Source organism: Vulpes lagopus, chromosome 7 (assembly GCF_018345385.1).
Source record: "Vulpes lagopus strain Blue_001 chromosome 7, ASM1834538v1, whole genome shotgun sequence".
Taxonomy (NCBI): Eukaryota; Metazoa; Chordata; class Mammalia; order Carnivora; family Canidae; genus Vulpes; species Vulpes lagopus.
Window position 1 is genome coordinate 15,084,430 of NC_054830.1, and position 23,091 is coordinate 15,107,520.

At 42.1% G+C, this 23,091-nt stretch overlaps 1 protein-coding gene across 4 annotated transcripts in view; it reads left to right on the forward strand.

The window, feature by feature from the left end:
* LARS2 (leucyl-tRNA synthetase 2, mitochondrial) overlaps window positions 1-23,091 on the forward strand; it is a 157,495-nt gene that overhangs the window by 17,847 nt on the left and 116,557 nt on the right. For all 4 annotated transcript variants that reach the window (XM_041762667.1, XM_041762666.1, XM_041762669.1 and 1 more), the window contains 2 exons: window positions 9,198-9,289; window positions 11,493-11,553. In XM_041762667.1, coding sequence (XP_041618601.1) covers window positions 9,198-9,289; window positions 11,493-11,553 — 153 coding nt within the window. The remainder of the gene's footprint in view (window positions 1-9,197; window positions 9,290-11,492; window positions 11,554-23,091) is intronic.

The following is a 23,091-nucleotide window of genomic DNA, read 5'->3' on the forward strand; positions in this document are numbered from 1 at the left end:
ATACATGAAATAACTCTAAGTCACACGAAGAACAGCATGGGAAATAAAAGGTGGAGTGACCCATGAGGCAGTTCTGCTCTCTTCAAGGCTACCAGTGACCTCCCTGGATGTGCCTCTGTCCTTGTCTTTCCCAACCTCAGCGACATGAAATACGGTAGACTGTTTTCTTCTCCTTAAAACACTCTGACCTCATGGAGACCCTGTTCTCCAGGTGCTTCTGTATTTTGGCTTCTCCCTCCTAGGTTACTCCACAGACTTTTCCTAGTCCACTCCCATCTTTGCATTCTCTTTATCAGGTTGAAAAAGTTCCTCTTTATTCTTACTTTGCTGAGAGTTTTTCTTATGAATCGGGGTTGATTTTTGTGAAATAACCTTTCTGTGTCTATTGAGATGAAGTTAAGTTTTTATCTTTTATTCTTTTAATGGGATATGTTCTGTTGATTGATTCTTTAAAAAATTTTAAATCAGCCTTGTGTTCCTAGGACCAATTCTATTTGGTCATAATATTTTTTTTTAATGCATAGATTGTTGTATACAATTTGTTAATCTCCCCGTGTGTGAGAGATACTGCTCTGAAATTTTCTTTTCTTAAATGTCTTTTTTTTTTTTTTTTAAATTTATTTATGATAGTCACAGAGAGAGAGAGAGAGAGGCAGAGACGCAGGCAGAGGGAGAAGCAGGCTCCATGCACCGGGAGCCCGATGTGGGATTCGATCCCGGGTCTCCAGGATCGCACCCTGGGCCAAAGGCAGGCGCCAAACCGCTGCGCCACCCAGGGATCCCTCTTTTCTTAAATGTCTTTGTTTGGTTTTGCCATCATGGGGATACTGGCCTCGTAAAACAAACTAGAAGGTGTTCCCTTCTTCTTATTTTCTGAAAGTGTTGTGTATTATTGATGTTATTTCTTCCTTATTGTCTAATACCGTTCACCAGGGATAGTGATGCCATTTTCTTTGTGGGAAGTTTTAAAATGACAGATTCTATCTCCTTAATGCTCTAGGGCTATTTAGATTTTCTGTTTTCTTCTGTGTCAATTTTAAGTTGTGTTTTTCAAGGAATTTCTCTACCTTACCTCCAGTTCTGTTCTGCTCTGCCTTCCCTAATTTTTATTTTTCCTCTGTTCACTTTTCCTGGGTAATCTCATTTATCCCCTTTAGTTTAAACAAGATACTGAAAAAAACTTATGGAACATTTCCAATAGAGAAGTTCAGAGAGCATTATCACAGATACCCAAATCCATGTCCTGATAGAAGATGCCAGCATGTAATCCTGTTAGCCTCAGTGCTTTTGTTTCTTTTTTTCCTTTTTTATGTTGTGGATACAGTTGTTCCTCTCCACAATTGGATTCCAATCTGTGAAGTCAAAGTAACTACTATTCAGGAGTTAGTGTATATATCCTTTGCCTTCATGTTTTCATGCTTTCACTGTTATCTATTGTTTAGGTATACATACACACTTATATGCAGTAATGTGTTTTTAATTTTATATAAAAGATCTTAATTTAATATTCTGCATATTTTTTCACTCAGTATTTTGTATCAAGGATTATCCTATGTCTCTATAGTTATTCCATCCATTATAAGTGCTGCACAATTATGACAATAGTTAATTATCCATTTTCACATGGATAGAGTTTTAGGTTGTTTCGTATTTTTACTCCAGATGAACGTCCTCGTACCTGACTAGTTAGCCTGTCGGAGAAGTGGCATTACTGGGTCATAGAGTGTACATAGCTCAGCATTATTTTAAATCTTTCTAAATTCCTTTCCAAACTGTCGAGACCAATTATTACTCCCGCCAGCAATGAATGACGTTTGTAACTGCCCTACATCCTTGATAACACTTAGTAAGGTTAGACTTTTTAGTCTGTGCTAATTTGTCATATGGGAAATAGCATCTAATTGTGTTTTTAATTTACATTTTCCTGAGTACTATCCTAGTGAAGCTGAGATATTTTCATATGTTTATTGCCTATTTAATTTTCCTTTTCTCTGTTTGCCTTGCTCATATTATTTGCCAAGTTCCTCTTGGGTTGTTTATATTTTTCATGTTGCTCTGTAGAATTCTTTATATCGTCTGGATTATTCACTCTGTGTTGGTTAAATGCAATGCAAATGTCTTCTCCCAGTCTCTGGTTTGTTTTTGTATGTTGTGAACCCAGCCAGACCACAGATTGTAATTTGGGTTTGAGAATGGGTGAGAATGATGATTTGGGAAGTTCAAGATTGCTTGTACTTTGGTTTCCTCCTATAATGGCAAACAAGTTGTGCAAAGGAGAGAAATGAGAAAAGAGTGCAACTGGATCATTATGGCCCTCCATGCTGTCATTCCTTTATGGAGATAGGCCTAAAAGCCATGACCATCACAGCTTTCCTGGGGAAAGCTGACATCACAAATAGCTGACCAGGCCATGGATATGCACGCCGATACAGAGTTTATAAGTGGAGAGTTAGGTGATTTGGGGGTGATGAATTGATCAGAAATAGGGGCTTTAGTCAATGCCAATGATAAGTCCTGCCCAGCCCACCTCACAGATTTGTGGCAAGGTTCTTATGAGGCAGTGAGAAAAACTGTAATGCAATTTCCCAGTGTAACCCAACTAATAGTAGCAAAAATAAGGTAGTCCTGACGTTTGGATGGTTAAGCAGGGGCCTCTTGGAGCCAGAGATCAGTTATTCTCTTTCAAGAGTCAGAAAAGACTGCCCTGCCAATTGGCTTCTTCTTAAACTCAACAGTGTCTGATGACGTATTTAAAGCTTAGCATATATGGTGATTTTGTTGTGTTTTTGTATGTTGTATGCACAGGGGATTTGAAAGTAAAATGACCCACCTGCCACCCTGGCTTGTCTTCTTGGCACCCTCTGGATCAAAAGCAGGGTGATGACAGCATCAAGGTGCCCAGTCCCTCTCCCAGGGTTGGGTTTGGACTCATTTGTCTCAGGCCAGAAGCCTCCGCACACTGCCCAAGTCAGGTTTTCTGCTTGAGCCTTTTTGCTAGTCACTGTGGAGGAGGAAGTAATTGAGGCTCTGTGTCTTGCTGCTGCATGATCATAATGTGATTACCCCCAAATATCAGGAAGCGGAGGGAGTTCTTAGCAAGTGAATGATAACAAATGTTTCATCAATTTTCAGCCTGCCAGCCAGTCAACAAGTGTATATGAAGTGTCCAGAGGGTGCATAGCAGGGCATTTAGTTTTCAAATTTTTGACTCTCTGCAGCTTCTAAAAGTAGAGAGTGGATTTCCAGGGCTTATCCTCTCCGATGTAATTTGAAGGGAGGAATGAATTGCTGGTCCAGTGTCTTGATTAGAAACTGGCTGATTTATCTGCTTGTCACATCTCTCCACCTTCGCAGAGGAGGTCTTCTGGTTTGGGTCTAGGTATTGTCATTCAGGTTTTTTACTCTGAAGTCCTCGCTTGAGGACTTTGATCCTCAGTCTATAATAATGATGGGTTATTACACTTGCTAAACAAAATTAAATGTTGTGCTTCTCATTTCTTGGAAATAAAGTGTTGAATCTACTCCAGAGAAACCATGACACTCTCTGAAAATAGCAATTTTTTGAGAAGCAGTAACCATGGTTGCTCTCAGCTCGAAGCTGAATTGGTTTCAATTGGTTTCAACCATAAAGTTTTGTTTTATGATGAAAAGGGGAGAAAGCTGGTCATTCCTAGGGAATAGGTTGGCCCTTCTGTAGTAACAGCTGTACTCTTCCTCTTGCCATCAGGAAGGCAGATGATCAGCTGCCCCAGCTTCCTTCCTTTTTACCTTAAAAGTTTTCTTTCCTCTACTTGATCTTACTTCCTGTGTTGGAGGAAGAACTGTATCTTTGCCTGTTCTTTTTTTTCTTTCTTAAAAAATGTCTTTTTAAATTGCACATAACATCCCATATTCCTCCCTTTAAAAAGAAGAAATATGAGATACCTTAGTGGCTCAGTGGTTGAGCGTCTGCCTTTGGCTCAGGGCATGATCCCGGGGTCCTGGGATCAAGTCCCACATCAGGCTCCCCACAGGGAGCCTGCTTCTCCCTCTGCCTATGTCTCTGCCTCTCTCTCTGTGTCTCTCATGAATAAATAAATAAAGTCTTTTTTAAAAAAGAAAAAGAAATATGACATAGATGAGGCTAGAGTCTCCTTTGCCCACCCCCTCCAGGACCAGGCCCTTCTGGGCAGTGACCCCTGGCATGTTCCAGTGTATATCCCTTCAGAACCTCATCTGCATGTTGTCCTATGTAACCGTGCTCTCTCCTATATCCTTTTTTTATAGTCTACTTGCCATCCATCCTGCCTGCTAACCCTGAGATGTCCACAGCTCAACTCGCGAGGCAGCAGAAGGCCCTGTCAGGGTGAGCCCTGAGCACGTGATTCTGTCCACACCAGAGACTGGCCTAGTCCCAGCTCCCAGGCCTTACCTTCTGCCCAACCTTGGTTTGAGTTGCCAGGTTTCTGATTCCTTTGTTTGCCCTTTGACAGTGGCTGGCCTTGACTCCCCTTTGACATCTCAAATTGTGGTAGGTTTGAGGTTCCCGGGCTGGCCCTTGGCCCGTTGGCTTTCAGCTCCACCCACTGCTTTGCTCTGACCCCCACAGAGCAGAAGGACAGACCCCTGCAGACCACGTTTCCCAAGCCCTGGTGGCAGCTGGCCTCCAGCTGGTTTTGGACAAGAAGAAATTCTGGCAAGCCTGGCGTGTAGGAGGAAAGGAGAAGCTGGAGAATTTCCCTCTGTCTGCCCTGGTCAGTATCTTCTTCAGGAATCCAGTTCCGTCTGGGCAGACCCCTGTATTTCAGTTTCATGACCTCAGGCGTGGAGCTCTGTTACTTCTGCTTCCCACTTAATTCCTCTTTCAGTCTAGGGGTGGTGGCGGGGTCCTCCCGCTCTTCTGGATTTGGGGGTTGTTCCACTGTCCCTCTCAGCTTCTCACTTAATTTTAAATGTGTAAAAGAGTGTTAGAAGAGCAGCTGGAAGTGATGGTTTTTCACACACTGGAAATTTAATTTAATAGATTTCCAAGTTAAAGCTACTAAGGCTTTTTTTATGATTCCTTTTCTACAGAAAGCACTCATGTCCAAGAAGAGTTAATGCCTAGGGAATTGAGAGGGATTGGGTAGCCCTAGCTGTAAAGGTTAAACCAAGTTAGGGTGATAGGAAGAAAGGAGGAGGAATTTGAGAACCAAAAAGGAGAGTTTGGAATTCCTTCCAGTGAATGTTTTGGATAGTCTTGGCCACAGGAAATCACAGGCAAGAAGGCAGGCATCCTGGGTCTACATTGGAGGTATTCCATGTGGACGATGTCTAAGAGACCAAGTGGTGAAGGAGGCTGGCAAAAGAAGCACGTGACGTGGTATCTTTACTATCAAGGGGCTGTGACAGTTTGTTCAACAAATAGAATTTGTTGCCTCGGAGAAAGGGACAGGCTTTGGTATTTTCATGATCCTGTTACAGGCTTTACTGGGTTCCTGCTTGACGGCGGTGAATCCTCTCCTAGCACTAGAGCGAGTTCTGCACTTGGTCCCGGAGGCTCTGGAAACCCAGGTAGAGGAGTGATGGGACCCCTCTCCTGTTCCATAGAAATTGGCTCACGGGAACGTTTATTCCAGTGACTTGGCCCATAGTGGAGAGAACTCTTCTGACTTCATGATGCAAAGAGGCCTTCCCATAGTCTGTATTCTAGGGCAGGCGTTTGCTTTTTTGTCGCTTTTTGGTAAGAATGGAATATTAAGAAGCTTTAAGATTTTCTAACTTGATTTTCATAGACAGCTTGGGAACATAACATGTGGGCTAAGAATATCTTTTCATGTGAATTTCATCTGAAAACAAAAATAGAAAAATATTACGTAAATCCAGACCCGTTTTTGTGACGGCCTCTGTATTGACTTTATTTAAAAATATGGACAGCATCTAACAGAATGTTGATAGGCAGGAGCATTGAACCAGTGTTATTTTGGCACTTCCAACAAAGAAACCAAAGGGTAATTAAGTTTTCCCCTTTCTCCTGGAGCAGTTACACAACAGTTACATTTTTCCTCCAGTGAAGCAGCCCCAGAAGAATTAAAGCACAGCTGGAAATCACACTTGCTCTTGTATAGTCTATGGAAGTACTGCAGAACTTTCTAATAATCCAGCACAAATCTCCAACATGTGATTGATTGGTTGATTGAATTTTTTTTTTTTTTTTTAGCTTTTGGAAATTAAAGAAAAAGAGAAAAAATTATGAAGCTTAATAGTTAATACAAGGGAATGTTTCTCATCTGTGGATTAAGCAATGCTGAAGAGATAGCTGTCTCCTGAAAGATGTTTGTTTTGCTCAGGATTCTTGGCTACCAGAGACTGCAGCCCCCAGCTCAGACCAGCTTAAGCCACAAGGGGGGTGGGGGTGGGGGGGAGTGTTTGTTTTTATAGACTGGTGTAGTTCACAGAATCAGAGGTAGTGTCAGAAGCCCTTGGGGACCGGGACAGGTCCTGGAACCATGTGGGTATCCCCAGTCTTTGTCCCCATACCAGCTCTGTTTTCTTAGATACCTCTACCAGGTGGAGGGTGGGGTCACCCAGAGTCCCCATCTCATCTCCTTGTTCCTCTGGGCCAAGGAGAAATGAGTAAAGTGAGTGTGTTGTCCTTTTTCTGATCTTTGTTGCCTCCCACCTCCACCCCTACACCCACCCCCTGCAGACAACAGACAAGCCCAGGGAAGCAGCATTCAGGCATGTGTAACCAGAGGGGTGGGTTTTGTGATTGGCAGCCCCCAGCAAGACTGTGTGAAGTTGGAGGAAGAGCAGTTTCCTGAAGGGGAGGGACACCACCTGGAAGGATGAAGCATTTTGGGTCTGTCCCATTTATTTTATTTATTTATTTTTAATTTTTTTTTTTTTTTACTTATTTATGTTTTAAGATTTTATTCATTTATTCATGAGAGACACACAGAGAGAGGCAGAGACACAGGCAGAGGGAGAAGCAGGCTCCATGCAGGGAGCCCAATGTGGGACTCGATTCCTGGACCCTGGGATCACGCCCTGAGCTAAAGGCAGACGCTCAACCGCTGAGCCACCCAGGGCTCCTGGGTCTGTCCCATTTAGCAGGAGGAAGAGAGACCTTGGATCTGAAAGATCAACTGGATTGGGTTGTATCTGGTCAAGTTCCTAAAACTACAAACAGCAGATATACCTGGGGAATGTTAGGATGTTTTAAAAGGCCATACACAAGCACATAGGTGTACACACACATATACTTACATCGTTTGTACAGATGTCCATGATATGTTAAATGAAAAAAAAAAGCAGATCATAAAAGTGTATAATAGGTTGTTTCCAAAATAAACCAGCCAGCTCCTGTGTATATGTACATATGTTTGTATATCTGTGCTTGAGTGAGAAGAAAGATGTGGAGGGATACAGAGGCTGGTGTTACCAGTTAAGTCAAAGAGCTGAGAATGGGGGTTGGCGCCAGGGGGGAGAGTCAGCTTTGCTTTTATGTATCATGTACTGTGTTGTTCCATGTGTTAAAGTAAGCTCGTATTTTGTCTGGACTTTGAGAAACATCCTGTAAAGGAGAAAGGAAGGACCCTATTCTCACTGAACTCAGGAGGTGTATGGATGCAGGGCTGAACGTGGGACAGCCTGGGAATCATGTCATCTTTGTCTGGACATCCAAGGCTTCCCAGCCTCCCCTGTGGCAGTAGCCAGCTGGAGCACTCCACAGTGCTGTTTGTTCCCCAGGCCTATATCTCTTCTGGAAAGCAGATCTGAGTGGGTCAGACTCACCACCACCCCTACTATGGCCAGATCTATTAGGCAGTGTGTCCTTGCCCAGGACAGAGGCAGGGCTCTTCCCACCCAGGGTTTCTGGCGGCTGCCTTCTCTCCCGGGCTACCCCTGCTTTGGCCAGCTGTGGCAGGAACAGCTGGACTACTTTGAAGTGGAGCACCTGATATGAGTCATTAATTATGCAGGACAGAACCACTGGGCCTCTTTTATGGAAAAGAAGGCCAAGTAGATGACTGGCCCTTTGAAGCTCATGGTCCATTTGGTTTGGTTAAGAACTTCCAACATCTGGCACCAATGTGCTGCAGACAGTTGTCATGAATAACTCACGTTCAGGAAGGTAAAGGGGTAAGGATGTGTGTGAGGTCAAGACGTCTACCTCCCTGCTGTCGGATGGCCTCCATAATACCTCTGGCCAGTGACACCACTGAAATATTGTGGGGGGAACCAGTGATGTGCCATGTTGTGGGTGCTGCCTACGAGGGTAGCAGATGACAGTGGCTGCCACAGTAGCCCACGCCCCCAGGTCTCATGTGCCTCTGAGTATTCGTCATTATCCCAAGGAAATGCAGCTTGTGTGTGAACAAGCTCAGGCTGTCTATATGATTACAAACAAGGCTGTCCCTTGGTGCCACAGTATGTGTTTCAAGCCATTGTTCCCATTCATGTAAAATAGGTTGACAGGAGCTGCCAGCTGAGCTGTAACTGTTGTCCATTTGCAGAATGAATGCCTTATACTGGCCCATCCTGGCTGAAGGTAATTGCTACTGCTGTGATGTGGCTAGGCTGCTCACTCTTGCGACGCCCTTGTTGCTTAAACTGTCCAATAAAAGGGGGTTAGGCCTGGAGGACATATCAAAGCCTTTTGAGCTCTAAGATTTTAGGCTGCTTCTTCAGGGAATGGGTACGTCTTACAGAAGTGATTTGAAGTGCCTATTGCACTCTTGAAAGGTGGCTAGCATGACTGAGGAACTGAATTTTTTATTTTAATTTAAGTTTAACTTTATATAATCACATGTGGCCAATGGCTACCATTTTGGATGGCCCAGCTCCTCAACTGGAAGAAAGTACTATGAGGTGAGCATTTTAAATGCCTGTGCATTTTTACATGTACATATTATTGAATTTTTAAAAAACTGTAATTTTAGATAAACGATTTGGTTTCATTATAGATAATACAGACAGGAGTAAGAAAGTAAAGAGTAGTCATGAAGGTGAGTCTACTCAGAGATAACTGCTATGGGCACCTTGGTGTGTAACATTCTATATGCTCTCCTCTGCATTTGTCATGGTAGTCAGCTGGCTTTCAGAAGCATAGTCTAGAGTCGTCCAGAAAGGGATATGACATGTTGGTAGGAGAGAATGCCTGTTTATGACCCAGAAGAATATGGATAGAGGGGTTAGCAATCTGCCATGGCTGATATTTCTCTTCCGGGTGCTAGGTCATCAACCCCATGGGATGGGATGCATTTGGACTGCCTGCTGAAAATGCAGCGATTGAGAGGAATCTACATCCAGAAAGTTGGACGCAAAGGTATGTATTTACAGGCGTCTTCAAATACTTCCATTACAGAAACCTTAAAAAAATGTTTAACTCTGTGCCTGAGAAACAGATAGTGAAGCAAACAAAACATTGCTGTCTGCCAAGCGATGAGCAGGATTATGTATATTGGCGTTTGTCTTTTAGCTTGCTGTATTCTTAACTGAGAAGTCCCAGAGAAGGTTCTGGGTATTCATTCGGAATGTGTTCATTTTGATGCTTTGTTGTTATAAAGTTATTCTTCCCCTGGGTATTTGCATTTGGAAGGAAAAAGAAGGACAGGGTTGCATTTGTTAAATTTCTATAGTGTTTCTCATCCGCTTGACCACAATGTGAGCTATATCCAAATTCCACACTGTAATTTTCTCAGAAAATTCTGTTAATGTTTGCCTTCACCATTCTAGAACAATGGAAACTTAGACATTCAGTGTAGAAATATATGGCCAGTGTATTTTGAATATGGCCTTCTCCAAGGGGGACACATCCCCAATTCCACCTGTGCCTCAGGCTTCCATGTACATGTCGGCCAGCAGTGCCCATCCCTCACACCAGAACCCAGCGGAATGTTCTGGGCTCACTCTACCAGCCTCTTTCACAAAGATCTGGGGGCCTTTCCCCACTCCATGCCTCAAGAGATCTAGAAGGGCAATTCCAGGGCCTATCTCAATTGTCTTTGACCTCCCTTTGCTTTATTTTGCCCGAGGCTACTTTGTAGAAACATCCATTGTACCATTCACTTCTCTTTTTTTCTCCTAACCCCTAGTTACCACTTTCTCAGTTATGGTTAATTCTCGATTACATGGGAGTAATGAAAAAAGAAAGAAAAGATAGTCAAATAAAGTGGACCAAAGATGGCACAAAACTGATGTAAAGCTAGATGGAGGATTAGCAAACTAGGCCCCATGGGCCATATTCGGCCCTGCCTGATTTTGTAAATAAAGGTTTATTGGAACACAGTCATACCCATTTGTTTACATATTGCCCATGGCTGCTTTCATGATACAGGGGCAGAGTCGAGTAGTTGTGATAAACCATATGGCTCACAAAGCTGAAAACATTTACCATCTGGCCCTTTGCAGAAGTTTGCCAACCCCTCCACAGAAAAAATAGTGGTTTAGAAGATGGCCCCTGAATCAGGCCACCTCAGTGCAAATCCTGCCTTCTTGGTAGCTAATCACCTTGAGGAAACTACTTAACGTTTCTTTGCTTCAGTTTATTTGTCCGTAAAAGAGGGATAGTCCATCTTAGTTGGCTGCTATAACACAAATGCCATAGTCTGGGTAGCTTATAAACAACAAACATTTCTTTCTCATAGTTCTAGAGCCTGGGAAGTCCAAGACCAAGGCACCTGCAGATTTGGTATCTGGAGAGGAGCCCCTTCCTGGTTCACAGGTGGCCATTTTCTCTGTGTCCCTACGTGGCAGAGGGGCAGGGAAGCTCTCTGGAGTCTCTTTCATAAAGGCACTGCTTCCATTCAAGAGGGCTTCCCCCACATGATCTTGTCACCTTCCAAAGTCCTCACTTCTAAATACCATCACTTTGGAAATTAGGTTTCAACATACAAACTCTGGGGGAGACACAAACATTGTCCATAGTAGGCACTTTTCTGCAAAATGTCTAGCACGAAGCCTGGCCGAAAATAAACTATTGTTGGCTAAGCAGAGATTACCAAGGGGAAAGAAAAAAACGTATTCCCTTATTTCATTTCATAATAAAGTTGATTAATTTGCTTTTCTCCCCCTATCTCAATTATTGGATAGTTTTAGATTTTAGGTTTTGACCGATAAACCCGAAAGCGGTTTCTTTTGGATTCCCACAATTTGTACATTAGGGTTTTTTTCTTCAGCTGATTTTAAACTTGTAAATGCTTGGCTTAAATTTGCATGGAATACAGACATAGGGAAGGGCCAGGAGTGCACATACCACAGGGGTTGCCTATCACAGCCAGAGGAAGAGCCAGTCCCCAGGGCCAAAGACCACTGTGGTTTCTAGTAGATTCTGGATGAATCCAAATAGATATCTTCTAATACACTGATATTTTCGTTGAGTCTTACTGATTTTTTTTCCCCAGGGCAAAACAACATTGGAAGCCCTTTTGAATAACCTAGACTTTTACTTTCCCTTCATATCCTCAAAGTGTTGATTGTCTGTGGCTTCTGTCTTCTGAAAACCAAACTTTCTTCCCTCCATTTCACAGTAATATTGAACACATGAGGAAGCAGCTTGATCGACTGGGCCTGTGTTTCAGCTGGGATAGGGTAAGTCAGCCCTTTATCCTGGAAAGTTTTCCTTTTTATGAAGGTCGCCCTTCCATGGGGAACCATGTGCACTTACTTCACATTTCTCCTCTTTGGGTTGGGAGAAGGGGAGGGAGAGATGGGAAGGATTAGCATTCCACAAATGAAAAAGTATTCCCAGAGGACAGTCTGCCTGCCGACAAGTCATTTTCTGTAGGATTAAGTGAAGAGAGTTAACTTCTTATTTAACTCCACAGCTGGCTAGAATTTATGGGTATCAAAAGCCTCACACAAATGGATTTTTCCTCTTTGCAATATTTTAAAAAGACTAGTGTAATCTATATTAATGTGATTAATTATCAGCCTCTCTGGTTTTTTGGGGTGAATAGGTGTTGAGTTGACTGACCATTTATTTATCTGCATTCCAAGTTCCAAATTGGGTCTGATAACAGCCTATAATGATTATGTCACAAATAGCATTTTGGTGTAAAATACTTTTGAGCTGTGTATTAAGCCAGTGGAGAATTCTAGACATGGGAGGAGTTCATGGATACCACCTGGGTGTTAGGAACACTCAGGTAACTGGGAACTGAGCCCTTGCACACTGTGGCTGAAGGCCCACCCCCTTAGACACTGGTGGCCTGTTTGGTAAGAGAGACCCTTCTAGGGCAGGCCCGGTGGCCCAGCAGTTTAGCGTCGCCTTTGGCCGGGGTCGTGATCCTGGAGACCCGGTTTCGAGTCCCACATTGGGCTCCCTGTGTGGAGCCTGCTTCTCCCTCTGCCTCTCCACACACCCCCCCTTGTGTGTCTCTATGAATGAATGAATGAATGAATGAATAAATAAATAAATAAATGAGGGACCCTTCTAGTGTCATGAACCCTTCTAGCATCCCATGTTCCACAAAATGATTGAGGTTTTCATTACTGGGCCTGTCAAGTTCAAGTTCACATCCTCTTCCTCATGAGAAGCACCTGGAACAAATCCAAATACAATCTTTTCCTCCTCCTCCAGCAATTTCTTAGATAATTGAGATTTGATGAATACAGTGAGAAAAAGCAAACACATCCGAACAGTCCTTTTTGTTTGTTTTTTGGTAGCTTCCTTAGATAAGGTCATGAGTTGAATCAAGTTCTAATTGTACCACCGATGCCATTTTTACCACTGACTTGATTTGCAGGGTCACCTCAGTTGTTCATTTGGTGAAGGGGTGAAAAAGTCCTGGTGCCCCAGTCACATTGTCCCAGGATGTCAGCCGGGAATTACTGATGAAATGCAGTCTGTTGCAGAGAGAGCTGAATACTGCCCAGAGCTCTCCAGAGCTGAGATTCTAGGTTCCTTGAGGGCAGAGATGGACTTGTTAACCCTCTAGTCCTGCATAGGAACATCAGCCATAAGTGGCTCAAAATATTAGTGGATTATTTTCCTGATTATTTTAGAAGATTAGAAAGTACAGAAAAATCTAAAGAGTGTAAGTCAGTGCAGCTAATTTAACATCCCGGTATAGTTCTTTGTATCTTTTATTCTGGAATTATAAACATCTATGTAATTTACTTTGGCAGAGTTAAATCCATAATGCGTATTTTTATCTTTTTTTTACACCTACCATCCATGAACATTTTCTCATTTTATTAAATATTCTTTGAAAAACTGACTTTATAGAGGTATAGTTTTCCATCTTATCACATATTATAACTTATGTAACTTACTTCTTATTACCATACATTTAGATAGATTTTAATGTTTCTCTTATAAATATGGGTTCTCGGGATCCCTGGGTGGCGCAGTGGTTTGGCGCCTGCCTTTGGCCCAGGGCGCGATCCTGGAGACCCGGGATCGAATCCCACGTCGGGCTCCCAGTGCATGGAGCCTGCTTCTCCCTCTGCCTGTATCTCTGCCTCTCTCTCTCTCTCTCTGTGACTATCATAAATAAATAAAAATTAAATAAATAAATAAATAAATAAATAAATAAATAAATATGGGTTCTCAATCCCTTCTGTGCAAATCTAAAGTCCAGAAAGCTCTAAAAACTAAAAAAAAATTTTTTAACTCACTTGACTGCAAAACCTGAACTGATATTTATCTCACTCAGAATGAGTATTCATATATTTTTCTGTAGATATAATAATATAATTGATTGCCGGGTACTCTCCTAGACTTTGTTGGATAAATATGCTCTTGCTTTTTGATATCCAAAAAAGGTCTTAATTCTGAGGCACATTTGACTGCAAGCATTTCAGGAAAGAGATTTTGAACCTATTGTGTGATGTTGTAGATAAATATGCCCCTGCTGCTACAACTCTCTAATAGTTACAGAGCACTTACCATGGGCTAGGCATGCATAATTATTTCTTTGGGTCCATAGTAAGCTCTAAAATGAAAATACTGGGGCACTTGGGTGGCTCAGTGGTTGAGTGTCTGCCTTTGGCTCAGGCTGTGATCCCAGGGTCCTGGGATCGAGTCCCACATCAGGCTCCCTACAGAGAGCCTGCTTCTCCCTCTGCCTACGTCTCTGCCTCTCTCTGAGTGTCTCTCATGAATAATAAAATACAATCTTTAAAAAATGAAATGAAGATAAATTTATTACCATGATTTTATTGCTGGTTACTCAAGCAGTAGGGCTTGGCGAATCCCCTGGCCAATTTGACTGCTGTGTTCATCTCCCACTTTTGGGGCACAAATCTTGGTAAACATGTTCTATTATTTCTTTAATGTGAATCTCAAAAAAGCCATGAACAAGTTTAAGGCTTACATAGATAGGTACTTGAAGGAAACTTAATTTGGCTTGTGGTATTTGAAGGTTTGAAGACCATTTATCTCTCAAGTTATTAGATGTTTTCATCTGTATTTCTTTCATTATTCATGATAGCGAGGTTTCATTTTGTTTTGTTTTTCATGTGTTAAATGGATGTTTGAATTTAGGGTGTGTGTGTGTGTGTGTGTATGATCTAATCCTGTCTTTTGCCTGCATAGGCAAGGAGTGTTTGTTCTTTTCTTTTTTCTTCCTTTTTTTTTAAGACTTTATTTATTTATTTATTTATTTATTTGAGCAATAGACATAGAGAGAGAGAGAGAGAGCACCAGCAGAAGGGGCAGAGGGAGAGGGAAAGAGAGAATCTCAAGCAGACTCTGTGCTGAGCCCAGAGCTCAGTGTGGAGCCAGATCTCATGACCCTGGGATCATGACCTGAGCAGAAATGAAGAGTCAGACACTTAACCAGCTGGTGCCCCTGTCCTTTTCTTAATAATATTTTTTTATAGATATGTTTCCTCAGTTTGTCATTTGCCGTGCATTTTGTTTATAGTGAGGTTATTAGCATACAAATATGTACTTGGAAAGACCTTCTTTGAGATAGATACATTCATATCTTCTCAGTCTTTTATGGTTTAAGTTTTACATTGAACTCAACTGGAGTTATTTTAGTATAGAAGATAAAGAATGACTTTTTCTAAATAACCAATTGTTTTTTATTTTTATTTTTTTTTATTTTTTATTTTTTTTTGTTTTTATTTTTAAATGGTCCTTTTCTCATTGATTTAAAGGGCTACCTTAAATATAACTTAGTTCTTTTATGCTATTATACTACTAAAGCTCTGTTTCTGATCATTTGATCCATTTGTGATATTATTACTCCCATATTTTAATTATAGTTGCTTTATGGTTGGTTTTAATGCTAATACCTGGTAGTCTGCAGAGGCTCCCTCTTATTGTCTGATGTGACAGTGCGTCCCTGTTGTCTTGTTTCTTTGATGTGTTTTGTCCACTTTTTTTTTTTTAACTTTTAGCCCTTATCTGTCAAATTATTTTGTTACATCACTTGTAGACTCAGTTAAAACATAGTTTTAGATGTCTTTTTTTTAAAAGATTTATTTATTTATTTATTTATTTATTTATTTATTTATTTATTTATTTATGATAGACATAGAGAGAGAGAGAGAGAGAGAGAGGCAGAGACACAGGAGGAGGGAGAAATAGGCTCCATGCTGGGAGCCCGACGTGGGACTCGATCCCGTGACTCCAGGATCGCACCCTGGGCCAAAAGCAGGTGCTAAACTGCTGAGCCACCCAGGGATCCCTAGATATCTATTTTTTTTAATGGGTGTCTTACAGTTAGAATTTTCTCTTTTTTTCCTCTAGAGATTAAAAAAAATTGTTTTTTTATTCTGCTAAAAGATAGCTTTAAGTGTTTTTCTTTAGTGTTTAGTATCAACATGCCAAATAAAACCAGGTATTTTTTGCTTGCTGTGTGCAATAAGGAACTTGAGAGGCAGTGACACTTCCATTTTACACAACCTATTTTTCTAGGGTTTTTTTTTTTATAGGAGTTTTTTCTTTTCTTTTTTTTTTTTAAGATTTATTTATTTATTTGAGGGGGACAGAGAGAGAGAGAAGGAGAGCATGACTGGGGGAGAGGCAGAGAGAGAGGGAGAAGCAGACTCTCCACTGAGTAGGGACCCAACATGGGGCTTGATCTCAGGACCTGAATCAAAACCAAGAGTCGGATGCTTAACTGACTGAGCCACCCAAGCACCCCTGGTAGGAGTTTTTAGGCCTAATTTATTCTTTATATTATACCTTTTCTGATCATGTATTATTTCTTAAACATTATGTTTGGTATTTGCTGCTAGTTTTTAAATCACATCCAATTATCCAAATTGAAGTCTCCTTAACTGGTTTAATGCTCATCAGTAGAGCTTTTTAGAGCATATGTCTGCCCATTTAAAAAAACCTGACTCTTGCTTTTTGTGACATCATATGTTGTCTTCATAACAGAGAATGACTGTCCTTTGCTTTCATGTGTGAACAGCAATTTGCTGGGGTATGGCATTCTTTCTTTCAGATTTCTGTAGTAGACCTTGATGCTTGGCCGACCGTTTTTTTTTTTTTTTTTTTTAATAATTATAGAATTACAGGGGGTTGCCAGACAGTACAGAGAGATCCTAGGTACCCTTCACCCAGCTTCCCCCCAGTGATAACATTTGATAGAACTACTATATGATAAAATAGCAAAAGCAGGAAATTGACACTGGTATGAAACTATTAACTAGAGTATGAATCTCATTCAGATTTCATCAGTTTTACATGTAGTCACTGGGGTCTGTCTGTTCAGTAGTAATCGTTCTGTGCAGCTTAATTCCTTGTGGAATTTATGTAACCACCAGCCTCTGACCCTCTGACCTTTGGTGGGGAAGTCTGAGACCAACCCAGAGGTTTGTTCATACATGCAGTAATCTTATACCCCCATTTGATGCTTGTCGGATTCATCCTGTCTCTGCCCCCACCGCTTCCAGTTTTCATCAGAGCATATCCCTGTGTCACTCCTTCCACTTAAATTTTGGGTGCTCAAAGACTCCTTTCGATCTGTAGTTGTGGGTCTTTTCCTATGACAGTGTTATGGGCTCTGGTTTTCAAGAACTGTACACCTGCTCTGCTCGCTGTCCTCCTTTGTTTTCTCTGTCTCCCTCCTGACCTTGGTCCCTTTGTTCTTCTCTGCCGGGTGGAAGAACTTCTCATGTTTGCTTTCCACATCACTGGTCTAGTTTCTATTGAATGAGTGTTGCTTTGTGTGGTTTCTAATGCAGATACTAATTTTGCTATTGTATTTTTAGATTTCATTTTTTTTTTTTTTACTTATCTCATTCAGTTCCCAGTTTCTTTCTCAAGCTTCTTTATTTTCTTGTTCTTTTACCATCTTATCTCATCTTCACAGACCGTGTATGTTCAGAAATTTTGAGAATATAAGGAGATGCTGTTGAAAACTTATTTTTGCTTTCTGTACTGAGTCTTTTTACAAGTAGGAGTCTGCGTTATCCTTGTTTGTTTTGGGATCTTTTCACAGACACCTTGTGGGTTTTCTCCTGTGTTTGCTGAGTGACCTGGACTGGTATATCAAGTTAGAGATCTGTCAGCCTGAGGGGTGGGGGGAGGACACTCCTTCATTGTCTCTGCATTACTGATTCCAGAAGGGTTTGGGGAATCCACTGTTCCTGGTGCATCTTTTCCTTTGGTCTGATCCTCACCCAGGGATGAGTTGTGATGTCACCAATACCCCTGACCGTGACTGCTTGAAGTACCGCTGCACCACCACAGCCACAGGGGTCCACTTTGTGAGCTTTCCATCTGTCCCGTGGCCCAGTGTCCCCTCAGGACTTTGCCCTTTCAAGTAAGAGGTAGCAGAGCCCAGCTTCTCAAGAACCCAGCCTGTTCTTAAGGTTGGGAGGTGGTGCACGGTTTGGCTTATGGTATTTTTCTTCAATATAGTTCCATCTGCCAAAATTCCGTGACATTTGTGGCATGTCGATGACACCTTCTTTTGTTCCCCAGTACTGGTGCAGTCCCCTGTCCCCTGTCTTTATATTCTGTTGGTCATTTTTTTTTTAAGATTTTATGTATTTATTTAAGAGAGAGAGCATGCGCACTTGAGTGGCAGGCGGCAGGGGGAGTGAGAGGCAGTGGAAGAGGGACAAGCAGATCCCCCCACTGATCAGGGAGCCCAATGTGGGGCTCAATCCCAGGACCCTGTGATCGTGACCTGACTTAAAGACAGACACTTAGCCGACTGAGCCACCCAGACACCCCACACTAGTACTTTTTGATTAAATGTTACAATCTGTTTGGTCATATGGAGCGGCAAAGTCAGGAAGTAGAAGAATAGTTTATTTAATTGGCAAGGCAGACCTGTGCCCTTTGCAAGTGACATTCCTAAAGTCTCATAAAACCTGGCTAATTCAGCAGATGGGTAGCTGACAACAGAATATTTTAAAGATAAGATAGCTCAGAAATGCTTCTTCCCCAGATGGAGAAAGTCAACTTTAAAACCTGGGTCTAGGTCTAATTCTTCCTGCCTCTCCCCGGGTGGGACTCCCATTAGAATTGTCCAGCTCTTGAGCTACATTCTTATCATTCTGACATAAGAGGCTTAATTCTTGGGATTAAAAAAAAATGTGTACACTTCTGGAGTTAAGGCATGTCTGGTGAGCCAGAATGAGAATCAAACGTTGCTGTTAGCACAGTGCTGGGTTTCACTTTTTCAGATGTTACTCCTGAAACAGCTTGTGTCATCTTGAGAAGAGGGAAAGTAAGAAGCTGAAAGCTGAATTTGAATGGCTAAACATCTACTAAGGGAAGAATAAAGAGGAAATGAATTCCAGACTATGCAGTGAGAGACAGGGATGTGCTTCTTCTGGAGCACTTACTCTGTGGAAGAGTTGGCAGCCTTCCTGCAGAGAAGGCTTGGGCTGCGTTCTACTCTCGTGGGCTCAGGTAATGGCCTTGGCAGTGGTCACCCACTAGTCCTAGGGGATGGCTCTGTGAATTCCTTGTGACAAATGACAGAGTTCGCTTTGAAGTTGTTTGGGCTCCGTGGGCTACGGAGGCGGATGTGTCTCTGGACTTCATGTCCTGCCTGCTTACCAGTGCTCTGGGGCCTGAGCTGGTTCTAGAGCAGGCCTTGGCTGCACATCTTGATTGAAGTAGACTCTGGGGCCTGATTTCTTATCAGGAATTGTCTGCATAATTGTTGTGGGAGCAGTTCCTAGGAGTTACCTCCAAACTAAGACAAGTATAAGAAGGAAGAGAAAGTTCAAACCAGATGGGACTCAAAGTAATGCCTGTGGAATTAGCCAGAGGAGGGCTTTATTATTTGCTTTTGGTGCTTGCTGAGCAATCCCCAAACACATTCATACTCCAGCATAAACTCAAAACAAGACAAAATGGAAACATATTCCAGGACTTGGCATAAACGGTGTTTGGATTAATTTTTTTTATTCTCCTGTACTGGAGCAATCAAGACTTGACTCTCACTGAGTTTCTTTATTGTGGAGATCATAGGAATTTTAATTTATACTCATTTTCATTGGATTTTTAATTCTTTTGTCTCATTTCCTCCTTGTATTTCTGGGTTCAGTCTTCTGTACATGTTGGTGTCCGGTTATAAGATTGATACTTTTGCCCATCGGTCCCAGTAGGGCCAGGCAAACTCCAGAATAGCTGCCCCCTAAGACAGTCATCCATTGAAACGAATGCAAATGCGCTTCCCCAGCTTCCCAAAGGCAGAAGGCAGGCTGCACAGCAGGCTGAGAAAGGCATGGAGCGTGGCTATCTTGGAGCTAGCACAGGAGGCACATCAGAATTGCACTCTATCAGGATTTTTACTAGGATAGACTTTTGGTGCCTTTGAGCTTCTCCGGGTTTTATCTGGCAGTGCTACATAGCCTCCATGAAGTAGGGGGGGCTGCTGGGGCACCCAAGGTGTCTCCACCACATGCACAGGTCTCTCCATCTCTCTTGTCTTTCACTGTCCTCTTTTCCATTCCCTTGTTCACTCTCTCTCCTTCCATTGACTCACTTGCTTTCCTTTCCAGCTCTCCCTCTCTCTTTTCTTTCTCTTCTCTCTCTTTCTCTGTTTTTTGAGTAATTTTTCATTATGGAAAAATTCTAGCTTGCACTCCAAAAAATAGACTGGTATAGAGAACCTCCAAGCACTCATAACCCAGCTTCCACAGTTTGCTGTTTCATGACCAGTTAGTACTTCATCCCTACTTTCTGCTCTGAATTACTTTGTAGCAGGCATGAGGTCAGATAACTTTATCTGTAAAGAGTTCAGTACGTGTTGCTCGAAGATGAAGGCTTGCTCTTTGCTCCTTTCCCTCTTCACATTCCCATTGTCATAGCTGAAGCAGTGAATGACAGTCCCCTAACATCGAGGAGGAATACCAGTCATCTTGCAGATTCCGCTGGTTGTCTTGTAAATATCTTTCTCCTGTGCTCCTGCTGGTCTTTGTTTGGCGCCTTCTCCACCCACCCATCGGTGCTTCGTGTTGTTATCATGGTTTTGGAACAGCACCCTCTCTTCGTGCAAAACACACAAGCTCTTTGGACCATACCTTCATGAGTTTACTTCCAAATGCAGCCTGATTTGTATGATTACAAGAGTGAAAATTAATGTTTGCTTCAAGGGCCTTAACCTTGGCATTTTGTTTACATAGAGGACCAGACATCTGATAGGAAAGATTAAACTCCAAGAAGTAATGAAGGCTCAAAGGAAGTAGAAAGATATATTTTTAACGGTTTTTATTTTAGAAGACTTTAAAGAATAGCTCAAAACAAAAAGAACTTGGGGGCAAGCGAGGGCCTGAAAACATGGTTGGGAAGATTCCCGCAGCGAGAGCTGGGAGCTGTGGTTGCCTTGACAACGTGTAACAGGCACTCAGAGTGACTCTCCGAGTCTTCTTTCAAGTTCTTCCAGAGGTGAAACAGTTTGTCTGGTAGAGGCAGAAAATTAACCTTTTTCCGGAGGTTTTCCTTTGGGTGAGAGGGAGAAGGGGATATCTCTATTGGAGCTGAAGTGAATTGGCGGCTCGTCCTGTAGTGCTTACCTGTTTACAGGGAGGTTGGTGCTGGTGTTCAAGGGTTGGTATTCAGGACTGTGGTCGTCTGGAGGTTGTGAAGCACATGTCTTCATTTTTTTTTTAAGATTTATTTATTTATTCATGAGACACACACACACAGAGGCAGATACACAGGCAGAGGGAGAAGCAGGCTCCATGCAGGCAGCCCGACATGGCATTCGATTCTGGGTCTCCAGGATCACGCCTGGGCTGAAGGTGGCGCTAAACTGCTGAGCCCCCGGGGCTGCCCAAGCACATGTCTTCATGAATGCAGAACACACGTGCCTCTGACCTCATACAGGGCAGCGCCAGTCCACTAGTTCTCCATCCACATTTGTTGCTTCAACCAGGATGGCTTTCTTGGACTTGTCAGACTTAACTGATGAAGGAAGTGTCCTGGGCCACTCTTGATTTGGCTATCCAAGGAAGTTGTTTATTTTATCCAAAGTCCTCCCCTCCTGGTGGTCACGAGCCCCATCAGGCCATCTTTGTCAAGGATGCACACTCTGGTTAATGGCGGTGGCATTACCCACTCATCTCAGAGGCCTGGATTTGGGTGATGGGTCTTGTCATTCACATGTGGTGGGCATCATCTATTGCTCCTCTAAGCCTCAGCTTCTCTCCAAGTGAATGTTTCTTATGGTTATTGAAGAGATAACTCTTAGATCACTCTTTAAATGTCTTAGAAAATAAGAGTATAAACCCTTTCTGTCCACAGCTGAATCAGACCTCCAGGTCAATCTTGCCCATCAGCCATTGGGACAACCATTGATTAGAATGGCTGCCTGTAGTTGTATGGGGACAATGGGCTTGAAGCATGTTGGGAAGCAATATCTAGAATATCTTGGAGATGAAGTTGTAACTCCTTGAAAATGAGGATTACTTAGAAGTGTACTTATACCACTGGTTTTTAAACTTTGTGAGCATCAGAATCACCAAGAGAGCTTGTTAAAGCACAGATTTCTGGGCCTCGCTCCCAGAGTTTCTTATGCAGTATTTCTGTGATTTTGTTTTCCTATTCAGAAAAAAGGATCTTAGGAATGATCATGCTCCTGAACCTTATTAGTTAGGAATCAAAATACAGGCCTACCCTCAATTATTTCTGGTGTAACCTAGAGCATAAATGAATAATAAAAACAAATTTTGAAAAAGCTGGCAATATTTTTGCAAATACAAGTATTATTTATATAACTTCTTAAATTGTGAGATATTACACATATATAGAGTAGAACATAAAACATGTTTGTGTAGTGACCACCTAGGTTACAAAATAAAACTTCACTAGCACTCAGAAACTATTTGTGTGTCCTTTTCTGTGTACAAGTTTGTCTCTCCCCTCTACAAGCGACCACTGTTCTGACATCTGTGATCGTCACTGCCTTATTTCCAGTTTTACTACCTATATGTCTTTTACACAGTTACATAAATGGACTCATACAGTATGTGTGTGTTTTTTTTTTAATAGTAATCTCTACACCCAACATGTGGTTCAAAATCACGATCCCAAGATCAAGAGTCGCATGCTCTTCTGACCGAGCCAGCCAGGTGCCCTTAGTATGTATTCTTTTGTGTCTAGCTTCTTTAACTCAACAGTTTTTTTCTCCAGCAATTTATAAAATGTTTTTGAGCATTCATCTGCCTTCACCTGGGTTCAACCATCACTGACATTTTGCCATATTTGCTTCACAACTTGCAGACATGGTGGCACTTTCCTGTCTTTGAAGACTTAAGATGTCCTCCTACATAACCACAATACCATTTGTCAACTAAAAAAAATTAACAGTAATTCCATGATATTATCTTATATGCAATCCATATGTGAATTTCCTGGTTGTTGCCAGAAAGTCTTTCATAGCTATTTTTATCCTAGACACATCTCCTGTATTAGCTTACTGTAAAAATTACCACAGGGGCATGGGGGTGACTCAGTGGTTGAGAATCTACCTTTGGTTCAGGTCATGATCCTGGGGATTTGGGATTGAGTCCCATATCAGGCTCCCCTGAGGGAGCCTGCTCTCCCTCTGCCTATGTCTCTGCTTCTCTCTGTGTGTCTCATGAATAAATAAAATCTTAAAAAAAGAAATTACCACAAACTTAGCATCTTAAAACAACATGAACTTATTATCTTAGTTTCAGTAAGCTGGAAATTTGATTGGGCTTTACAGGGTCCTC